This window comes from Rhinolophus sinicus, linkage group LG10 (assembly GCF_036562045.2).
Source record: "Rhinolophus sinicus isolate RSC01 linkage group LG10, ASM3656204v1, whole genome shotgun sequence".
Lineage (NCBI taxonomy): Eukaryota > Metazoa > Chordata > Mammalia > Chiroptera > Rhinolophidae > Rhinolophus > Rhinolophus sinicus.
Window position 1 is genome coordinate 12818441 of NC_133759.1, and position 9664 is coordinate 12828104.

The 9664-nt window shown below is 47.1% G+C and overlaps 1 protein-coding gene and 2 non-coding genes across 4 annotated transcripts; all 3 read right to left on the reverse strand.

Annotated features, from left to right (window-relative positions):
* Positions 1-4266: 4266 nt before the first annotated feature.
* RPSA (ribosomal protein SA) lies at positions 4267-9529 on the reverse strand. Of its 2 annotated transcripts, none has more exons than XM_019727585.2 (7): positions 9393-9529; positions 8352-8516; positions 7356-7474; positions 5910-6155; positions 4969-5097; positions 4696-4861; positions 4267-4432 (listed from the first exon to the last, which is right to left on the reverse strand). In XM_019727585.2, exons 2-7 carry the CDS (start codon positions 8482-8484, stop codon positions 4338-4340), a joined length of 888 nt encoding a protein of 295 aa, XP_019583144.1. In that variant the 5' UTR covers positions 8485-8516; positions 9393-9529; the 3' UTR covers positions 4267-4337. The 2 variants fall into 2 exon arrangements, with proteins under 2 accessions (XP_019583144.1, XP_019583143.1); XM_019727584.2 differs by having other exon boundaries at positions 4267-4435.
* On the reverse strand, positions 5696-5849 carry LOC141567429 (small nucleolar RNA SNORA62/SNORA6 family). Its single transcript, XR_012490009.1, has one exon. It is a non-coding gene; the product is annotated as a small nucleolar RNA SNORA62/SNORA6 family (small nucleolar RNA).
* On the reverse strand, positions 7539-7687 carry LOC141567361 (small nucleolar RNA SNORA62/SNORA6 family). The gene has a single exon (XR_012489957.1). It is a non-coding gene; the product is annotated as a small nucleolar RNA SNORA62/SNORA6 family (small nucleolar RNA).
* Positions 9530-9664: the final 135 nt, after the last annotated feature.

Sequence of the window (9664 nt, forward strand, 5' to 3'; positions counted from 1 at the left end):
GGATCCCTAATAGTAGTTTCTTAACAATTTAAATATCTTGTACAATTTAAAACATCTTGAGTATCTAGGAATAAACATCAAATAATGTGCAAAACTTCTTTGGGAAAATTATAAAATTTAATTAAGGGACATAAAAATGAGAAACTGGCAAGATACATGGATTTTTTTCACTGACTGCATCAGGCCATACTGCTTTAAATTATAAAATGAACGCAATCTCAACTGGCTTTATAGTGGGATTCTACTAGTTGGTTAAAAATGTATGAGACAATACAAAAGGTTCAACACTAGCCAAGATTCTCTTGGAGAAGAGGAAGGCAGGAGAATTGGTCCATCCATTGTCAGTATACAATTCTAGTCAAGAGGAAGGATTGTGGCCTTGGCCCAGGGACAGACTCACAGAGTAAGGGGCGTGGGAGGGGAATAGAGAGGCCAGGCTCAGGCCCAGCATGGATGGACCCTGGATTTTTGAGAAGCAGCAGTTAGGATCAGTGAAGAAAGGACTGTGCTTTCAACAGAAAGTGCTAAGAGTTGTGGCTGTGTCTTTGTAGGTTTCACATGATTGCAAAACCATTTGACACTTTCTGGTGAGTCAGAGTGTGAAACCCACAGTGGGGAAATTTCTGTGCACCAGATCTATCAAAAATGTTCAAAGTAGCTCTGTTGGTAATGGCCAGATCCTGGAAACAACCCAAAGAGCCACTGCTGTACTCTGACGTCATGAATGACTCTACAGCAGCATGGCAACGGTATTAAAAGCACGAAAATAACATTGAGGGAAAAAAGCTAGTCACACAAGAAGACAGGATTCCATCTGTAGGAAGCTGGAAAACAAACAGGGAAACTAAACAATTGCTGATTGAAAAAGGCATACTTGCCTAAACCGATCGAGTCAACCAGGGGACTGCAGGAGACAGGCAGTGTGAGCTCACAGAGGGGCCAAGGGGCGCAAACGGAGACTTTCTCAGGTCCTGGCACCTTTCTATTTCATAACCTGCGCAATGGTTACAGGGGCTTTCACTTGATTCTTCAAGAACATATGGCTATGTCTGTATGACTATCTGCATGATTGATACATTTACAATAAAATTTAATTATACAGTAACAAAGGACAAAGTGATCCATAGACTGAGTGTTTGCTATGTCCCCAGACCCAAGCTAATTGCATGACAATCTCTGAATCACCTCATGATTGTCCCCATTTGATGCCCAGGGCACTTGGGCCAGGAGACATGGTCTCTTGCCCAGAGACACACTAAGAATGGGCCGAGCAGCGCTTTAGTCTCAGGCATTTCCACTTCCCACACTCCTCTATCACCCTCATTACTCAACAAATGATATCGCTGGTAATGCAATGGCCAGAGACCCCTCCCAGGCCACCTGGATGTGAGGGTGTCCTTGGCGCCAGCCATGCCCAGCCCAGACCATCTCACCCACCCACTCACCACACCACAACCCACCCGATCTGGGGGGAGTGCAGCTCATTCTCAAAACACCCCGTGGCCAACAGTAGGGGACTGGATTGTAACAGCCCAGTGAAGTTCAAAGCAGATGATACAGCCCCCCATGAGGGGAGCTGTGTGCCCCTGGACACCACGCAAGTCTCAGGCTTGCCAAACGGAATTTACCTCCAGCTTTCTCAAATGCTCTTTAAGTCTCTGAGATTTATTCATAACCACGTCCCCTATTCACTGAGAAAGTAATTACTAGCATCTACCAAGTGTCAAATTCTGTGACAGGCTGAACCCAATGGGGATGATTCACCTTTGTATTTAAATGGGACTTAACTAGGAAAATGTGTCCTATGAAAGCTTAGAAAAATGGGGAGAACTCAAAAGTTGTACAGTATGGGGATCTAGTCAATGTTGGCAAGATTATATAGGGTGTCAAGTGGGTACTGGACTTAGGGGGGGATCACTTCCTAGATTATGTCAATGCCTAACCACTGTGCTGTACACCCGAAACTAATATAATAGTGAATGTCAACTGTAATTAAAAATATAGTCACGGGATGTAAAGTACAGCATAGGGAATATAGTCAATGGTATTGTAATAACTATGTACAATGTCAGAGGGGTAGTGGACTTGTTGGGGTTATCACTTTGTGAGGGGAGTAAACGTCTAATCATTATGTTGTTTTGTACCCCTGAAACGAATTTCTAAAAAGTTCTGCGTGGAGTTCCGTTTCTATTAGCTTAGAAGACAAAGCCCCAAGAAGTGTATCAAGAGCTGGAAGCTGTGATAGAACAAAATCTTAAGCTAGAGGGTAAATCTCACGTTTCCACAAGAAAATAAAAACACGTGAACTATGTGTTATCCCCCAAGCTGTTTCCAAGCTCAGGCAGGACAGGAAACTGAATGAGCTATTCCCAGGTAAACTGCTTCCCAGCAGACAGATGGAGGGAGGGGTGTTAGGGGAAGGTGGCTCCCTGGGGCCAAACCCAGTGCAGTGTGAGGGCTGGGCAGATGGCGTCCCCTTCACTAACCCCAATAGGGGAGAGCTGCCAGGGGCAGGTTGCGGAGTCAACATCTGGTGGTCCAAGGGGGCCCCATCACTTAGATGCAGCAGTGCTTCTGGACTGCCCTTTAGGTAGGCACCAGGCTGAGAATACTAGGCTTGGACTGGTTAGTCTGTGCCAGCCTCCACAGCCATGGGGCACCTACTGAGTCCCAGAGTGGGGTGACCTCAGGTCTGGGCCAGCTTGTGGTCCTGGGTTGGGGCAGGATCTGTAGCAGCTGTTGACATGAGCAAGATTTCCTTCTCCAGGAGGCAGAGATGGTGAGGTCCTGGGCCAGCTAAACGCAGGTGAAGGGAGTGGATCAGTTTAGGATCTCTGGGTTCAACTATGCTACTTACCTTGCCAGAGGACATTTCACCCCTAAACTTAGATTTCCATGGGGGGTGAAAGGTTGTTTATGAAACTCTTGTGGCAATGCCAGAAGGCAGGCACCCCAGCAATAGGAATGCAGCAAGGTCTATCGGTTGGATACTGGGTATTAAGACGCAAGACTCAAGGCGGGCTGAGGTACAGAACAGGGTGGGCTGGATAGTCCTGGAGGGGTCAGCTGCACATGAGTCAATCTGTGGTGACAGGATGTTGACAGGATTTATTTTCCATAATACAGATGAAATTACCAGGAAATACATTTTCCTATTCCTTGTTACCCGAACAGCCTCCTCCACCCCAGGCCATGCTAACAAATAAGATTTGTAGCCCTTACGGTCCTACTCAGGCTCAACCCCTCCATGCCACCCAGCCTCCCTTCCCGTGCTTTCCTTCAGTCCCACACCCCCACCGCCCGCCTTCAGCCATCCCAATTCCAGAAATTACTGCAGGTGTTGCTGACCACTTGCAGCTGTGGAAGCCACCATGGGTTCAAGATCCACGCACTGGAGCTTCAATGATGGCGCAGCTTTGTCTAAACTTGTTTTTGCATTTACAGAGCTAGTGGCAGATTTGCTGTGAAGTAGTGATGCCCCAGCTGCGGGGTTCCCTCACTGCCTCAGCACCACTGGTAGGGGCCCTGGGAATATAGTCACTCGGACATTTATCTTATACATTTTCCAAGGGTATAATGAATTAATCCATGTAAATAATTCAGGCTTCTCAAAACCTGGACCCACCCTATTTGCTTCCTTCCCATTCAAGACAATATTTTTCAATAGGCTCAGCGCTGCTGATCAATCCAGTAGAGCCACTTTTAATGGAACTGAAATGCATGGGAAATGGAAAGTATGGAGAGCATAATGTAATATTACATAAAATTTTTATACACTTCTATAAGTAACCCTCTCCCACACCCTGTAGGTAAGCTGACCAGGTGACAGGAAACAGATGTCTCTCAAAGCTGGGGAAGGCCATGACCCCTCCAGAGGTTCCAGAATTGGAGACTACATTCTACCTTTGCCCAAGGCGTGTCTTTTAAATACCAGATGTTATTCATACATTGGCCACACAGCTGGCAAACAGGGCTGTCAATGAAAACCCAATTACTTTAAAATCTGGACTCTAGAATTTACCTATAGATGCTAATAAGTCAAGATTATCAGGATCTTGGAAAAACATTTCTAGGGTTAACACTTATGTGATATTATTCACATCTCTTTTCAGAACACAGGTGTTCCTTACACAAAAAGGAAACTGAGGAAAACTCCCAAGTGAAAAACAATATCCTTTATCTACACTGGGCTTTAGAAGTGAAAACGGTATCTAGAGACCAAAAGTAATCCCAGCATCTTCATCTGGAATGAAAAACTGAAAGACATACTTTTTAAAAACTGTTTATTTTCCGTCAACCTTATTTCCATTTTGCGTAAGAGTTTGTGGAAGAACAGCTTAGGACCACTCAGTGGTCGTTCCCACCCATTCAGTGGCCTGAGCAGTGGGGGCTGCAGACCAGTCTTCAGTGGCAGGCTGGGCACTCCAGTCTTCTGCTAAGAAAATACCAAAACAGCCATGAGCTCTGTTCCCATGTCACCTCACCCCACCACCATCTGCCTTGCATTCCACCAGACACACATTTCAAGCATAGACCAAAGCCACACACTTCAAATGAACCTGAATTCAGCATGTCAAGTTATTAGCACAGCTACAACATACTGAGATCAACTCTTAACAAAGCCACAGAGATCATCAGACTGAAAACTCGTATGTCCCAAACCACAGCTCGACGAACTTATATCATGACACATACCAGTAGGAAACTGTTGAATGGGCACAGCGGGCACCTGCACGCCTTCAGACCAGTCTGCGACCTCAGGCTGAGCAGCAGTGAACTCGGGCGCTGGAGCAGTCCATTCGCCCTGAAACTCCTCCTTGGTCACAGCCTTCTCAGCGGCGGCCTGCTCTTCCTTTTCAATCTGGTTTAAAAAGAGAAAAGGTTTACAGGGACTGACAAATTTTACCTCCAAGCAGACCAAGGTGTTCAATTTGCTTATGACAGCCATAAGCCTTTGCAGAAGCTTACCTCTTCAGGGTCTCTGTAGAAGTAGAGATCAGGCATAACCTCCCACGCGTGCTCACGGGAGATGGTGCCACGCATGCGCAGGACTTCCCGGGCCAGCATCCACCACATTAGACCCACGGAGTGAGCTCCCTGCAAGAGTGTCACCTGGTCACAAGAGCAAGCACCTCCCCATTCCACCTAACCTGGCTCCACGTCACCTAGGTCCTTGGTACCAGGAGAACAGACGTGTCTTAGTTTGAAAGCATAACAAAGAAGATTATTCAATAAATAAATCAGTTGGTTCTCAACCCTGATCGCCACTGGAATCATGCAGATTTTAAAAAGCACTATTGTCACGGCTCCACCCTAGGCAACAAAATGAACATCCCCTGGGATCGGTGCCTGGACATGGGTTATTTAAAAAATATTTGAAGGCTCATCATACCAGCCTGGGCCAGGGAGCTGCACCCTACACAACTAGACTGAGAAACAACAGCTTGAACCGGAGTGGGGGGCAGGTGAAAGAAGGGGGGAGATCTTTTTGAGTGACTCAATGTGGAATTGGGGTTTTGAGAACCTGGACAAACTTGAACCATATGCAACCCACCTTATGATCTTATAGCAGGATTCATCGGTTGGTCTGAAAACAGAAAGGCCAAGTAATGCCTGAGGCCCAAGACAACAAGAAATATAGAGAAAAACAGAAAACAGACTATTTTCCATCAAAATTCTAACACATTCAAATCACACTTGTAGCAAGGATTACTATCAAACTCCACTCATTGGGCCAGAGACCCTTGTGGTGTTAGCGAAAAACTTGACCTTCATGTAGCACATCACCTACACTTGGGAGTTCATCGGCCAGCCACTGGCCTCCACTCCAAGCTCTAACAATGTGCAGAGGAACGCCCACTGTTTCTAGGGTGTTCATTCTCCAGCTGTAGTTACACCGAAGTCATTACCTTGTTGTTGCAAGGGATGGCAATGTCCACGTAGCGCAGAGGAGAGTCTGTGTTACACAGAGCGATGGTCGGCAGGTTAACGTAAGACGCCTCTGTGAGAGGCTGGTGGTCAGCCCGGGGATCGGTCACCACCAGGAGTCTCGGCTCCCGGAAGGCTGCCTGGATCTGGTTAGTGAAGGTCCCAGGAGTGAAGCGGCCGGCGATAGGAGTGGCTCCGGTGGCAGCAGCAAACTTCAGCACAGCTCGCTTAAAGAATTAACACTAAGAGTTAGCAGTGCTCCAGATGGGTCGTAGCACGCCTCCGAGTGTAAATGTGCCGACAACCAGTTCTATCATCACATGAAGCAGCCTATCTAATCAGAACCCCCAAATAGCCCTTCCTCAAAAATGAAAGCATCAAATCACAGCAATTCTCCTGTCCTCCATGTTACCTGAAAAGTACTCACAAAACTGGAAGCGAGGAAACATGCTGAGCATGTCCCTGTCCCCAGTCCCCCTGCCTGGAATGCTCTCCCCACTCCTATTCCCCTCAGGTGTCTGAGGCTCACTGGCTTCCTTGCTTCTGGAAGCTCCAGAGCCACACTGCCTGGTATCTAGTCCCAAGCAGGCCGCTTGTTAGAGACTTGGGCAAGTTACTCACGTGCCTCCAAGTTCCTCACAGGGTAAAAATTAAACAAATCAATGCATACAACACAGAAGAGTGCCTGGTACCCAGGAAGCACTTCCACTCTGATACAACTTCCTCATAGCTACCCTATATTAAGCAGAAATACACCCAACTTTCCTTACCCTCCCCTACTTTTTTCTCCCAGAGTTTATTTCTTGCTTCCCTCCCCAAAGGCAGACTAGCCATTTTCTGGCTATATCCCAAGCACCTAACACTGCCTAGACGAGTCTAAGTGTGTGGTACATTTTTGCTAAGGAGAGTGAGTGGTCACTGTTTACAGCGGTAATTCAAGCTGGCTTCTACCAAGCACCAAACTATAGGGGTCCAGTCACAAGCCAGCCTCTGGGGAAAAACCCCCTGCAAAACACATCATAAGTTCATGGGAACTAGTTTTACTGTCAATCTAAACAACAGATACAAAATGATTCTTCCTACATAATTTAAAAAATCAGAAATGGGGTGAAAATCCTTGTTGAAGCTCATAAACAAATTCTTATAGAATCCATGTTTTCAACAGAAAAACAAAGAATTGCCAGAACAGAAACCGGGCAGCTATTTTAATAAGGGAATTTCTTGATGTTTAGAGGCATAAGAAAATACACGTGATAAACGAGCTCAATATACCGTCAGATACTGAGTGGTATGTTGAAAATGTCAAATACTGGCAATCCAAGATTTCCTAACAGTGAAATTACAGGTTTTTTTATACTCTTCTATAAGCTAAAATGTCTATAAGCTTTATTTCATACAATAAAAACCAAGCATATTGTTCCACAAACCTGGCCAGTATTTCTGGACGATATGACACTGACATCAGCCGGGTTTTCAATGGCAACAATGGCACGAGCTGCCAGCAGAAGCTTCTCCCAGGTTCTCTTCAGATTTATGATGTAGATGCCTAGTTAACAGAAGGCTTTAAACACCTGACCTAGTTTTGCAAATGGACAATCTTCTTAAAAGTTGAATGTGGCAGAAAGTACTATCAAACTCCAGTCAGAGGCAAGCTCTACTGGTGTTAGTGAAAATCCTGCCATTAATATAGCACACTTCCGACACTCAGAAGCTCACTGGCCAAGACTGACCTCCACCCTGAGCTTTAATAGTGTGCAGCCTCGATTCAGTAGGCCAAGTACATCTTCTCTCCCTGTGGTAATTCTCCACCAGGCCCCCAGTTGGATTTCTACAGGGTCGTGCCCACTTCCTGGCTTACCATTCTTTCTTACCTGCCTTGATCTCAAATTCAACCTAAAGCTCATGTACAGTATACCATTCTCAGGCTGAAATTCTTCAGTGGTTCTATCTCGAAGCTTAATAACTGCCTTACCCATCCTAACGCCTTCCATACTCGTGTGGCAACCTACCTTCCCTTTGCTAATACCTCCCAAGCCAAAATGTTTATCCCCCTCTTATGCTCTTTCCCACAATTGAGTTGAACCTGTATCAGGACCTATGAAATATAAGGCACTATGTGAGCAAAGTTATTAGGAACTCAGCTAACAAGCTTCCTCATCTCATCTCACACCTCCTTCATGACTCAAGTCCCATAACCTAGCATATGCCACACTCTTCCACTGGAGCCCAGAAAACTTTCCTTCTGAAAACAGCCAGGACACTTTTGAGTTTTAAAGCCCATTTCCAATCCAGGGATCTGGTTTCATTCATCATTTAGTAGAGAGCCAAAGATTTACAAATTATTTCACCAGCACTATCCATGAGAACAGGGTCAAAATTTGTCTTAAAGCTGGAATAGCTAGGAAGTTATAACAACGACTGACCATCACTTTTCCGTTTGTAGATGTACTGTTCCATCTGGAAGTCAAGGTTGGTGCCACCTAAGTGGGTTCCTGCTGCAAGGAATTTGAGGACATCCTCCTCTTTCATTTGCAGGACATCAAGGGCTCCGGACATTGTGAAAGATTCCCTTTAAGTTACGTGGGAACCTGAAAAACAATAGGGTGAGAACCTAGTCCTTTTCATTCCAGTGACTTAAGTGGGGCGAGGGGGAATAGGTGAATTAAACTACTGGAGTCAAGCTACTTCCTATTTAAATGCAACCTAGTGGTACACCTAGTGTCAGACTGAGCTCAGTCTAGTGGGATGAAACACAATAGGACAGACACGTTACATACAGAACGGCAGCAAATCTTGCTGAGGACAAAGTGATGTGGAGACGGGCAAACAACTTGGTAATTAAATGAAAACAGTGAATTGAGGCTTTCAACACTTCTCAAGGTACCCAGGAGTTAAGTAGACGTTATAGAAGAGCAAGGATAACCACCAGATGTAAGCAAAGCACCCATGTTGGGGAACAAGTTGAGCAAAGGTAGGGCGATGTGAACTGGCTTATCTTCAAACAGATTGTACATAGATGGGCGCGTTGGAAGTCCTCTTTCCTGCGGTCACAACTAATTTTCTCAAAACCCTGTCAAGAACCTTAACACCAATAGGAAAAACCGACGGGCCCAAGCAGCTGGTGTAATGTGGCGCGTAGGCCTCTGGCTTCACTGCCGAGTATCGGGGTCGGGTCCCAAGCGAACGCAGCGCTGGGCGCCGGACGGGCTTTCTGAACCCCCACCCACCGCCTGCGATGCAGCGACCTCGGACCTCCCCGGGGGCACTGCGGGAATCCGCGGGAATCCGCGGGCCCGGCCCGGCCACGTGCGGGCCCGAGGCGGACTGCACCGGGCCGAGAGGGACCCGTTCTATCTCCTGGCTGTCATCCCCAGTCCTCGCACCCCTCATCTGAGCAGGACGGTCGTACCGCTGGCCCAGATTGACGCAAGGGGCCTCGCAGGGGACCTCACGGTGGAACTCACCGAGTACAACGCCGTGTGGATCCCTTTCTGGGTAGCGCGGAAAGGACAGGCGGGCGGAAATGACGTAGTTATATACTCCGCCTCCAGCCAATGGCAACGAAAGTCGGGCGGAAGAAGGGCGGAGCCGGAGGGGCGCTTGGGTGGGCGGGCTTTCTCTTTCCGGAAGGCGGGCTGGTCGCGAAGGGCTCGCGCTCTCGAGAAATGGCGGGTGGGGGCGCCCTGGGTGGAGCCCGACAGCTTGCGATTTGGGGACCTACTCGCGGCGCGGCAGC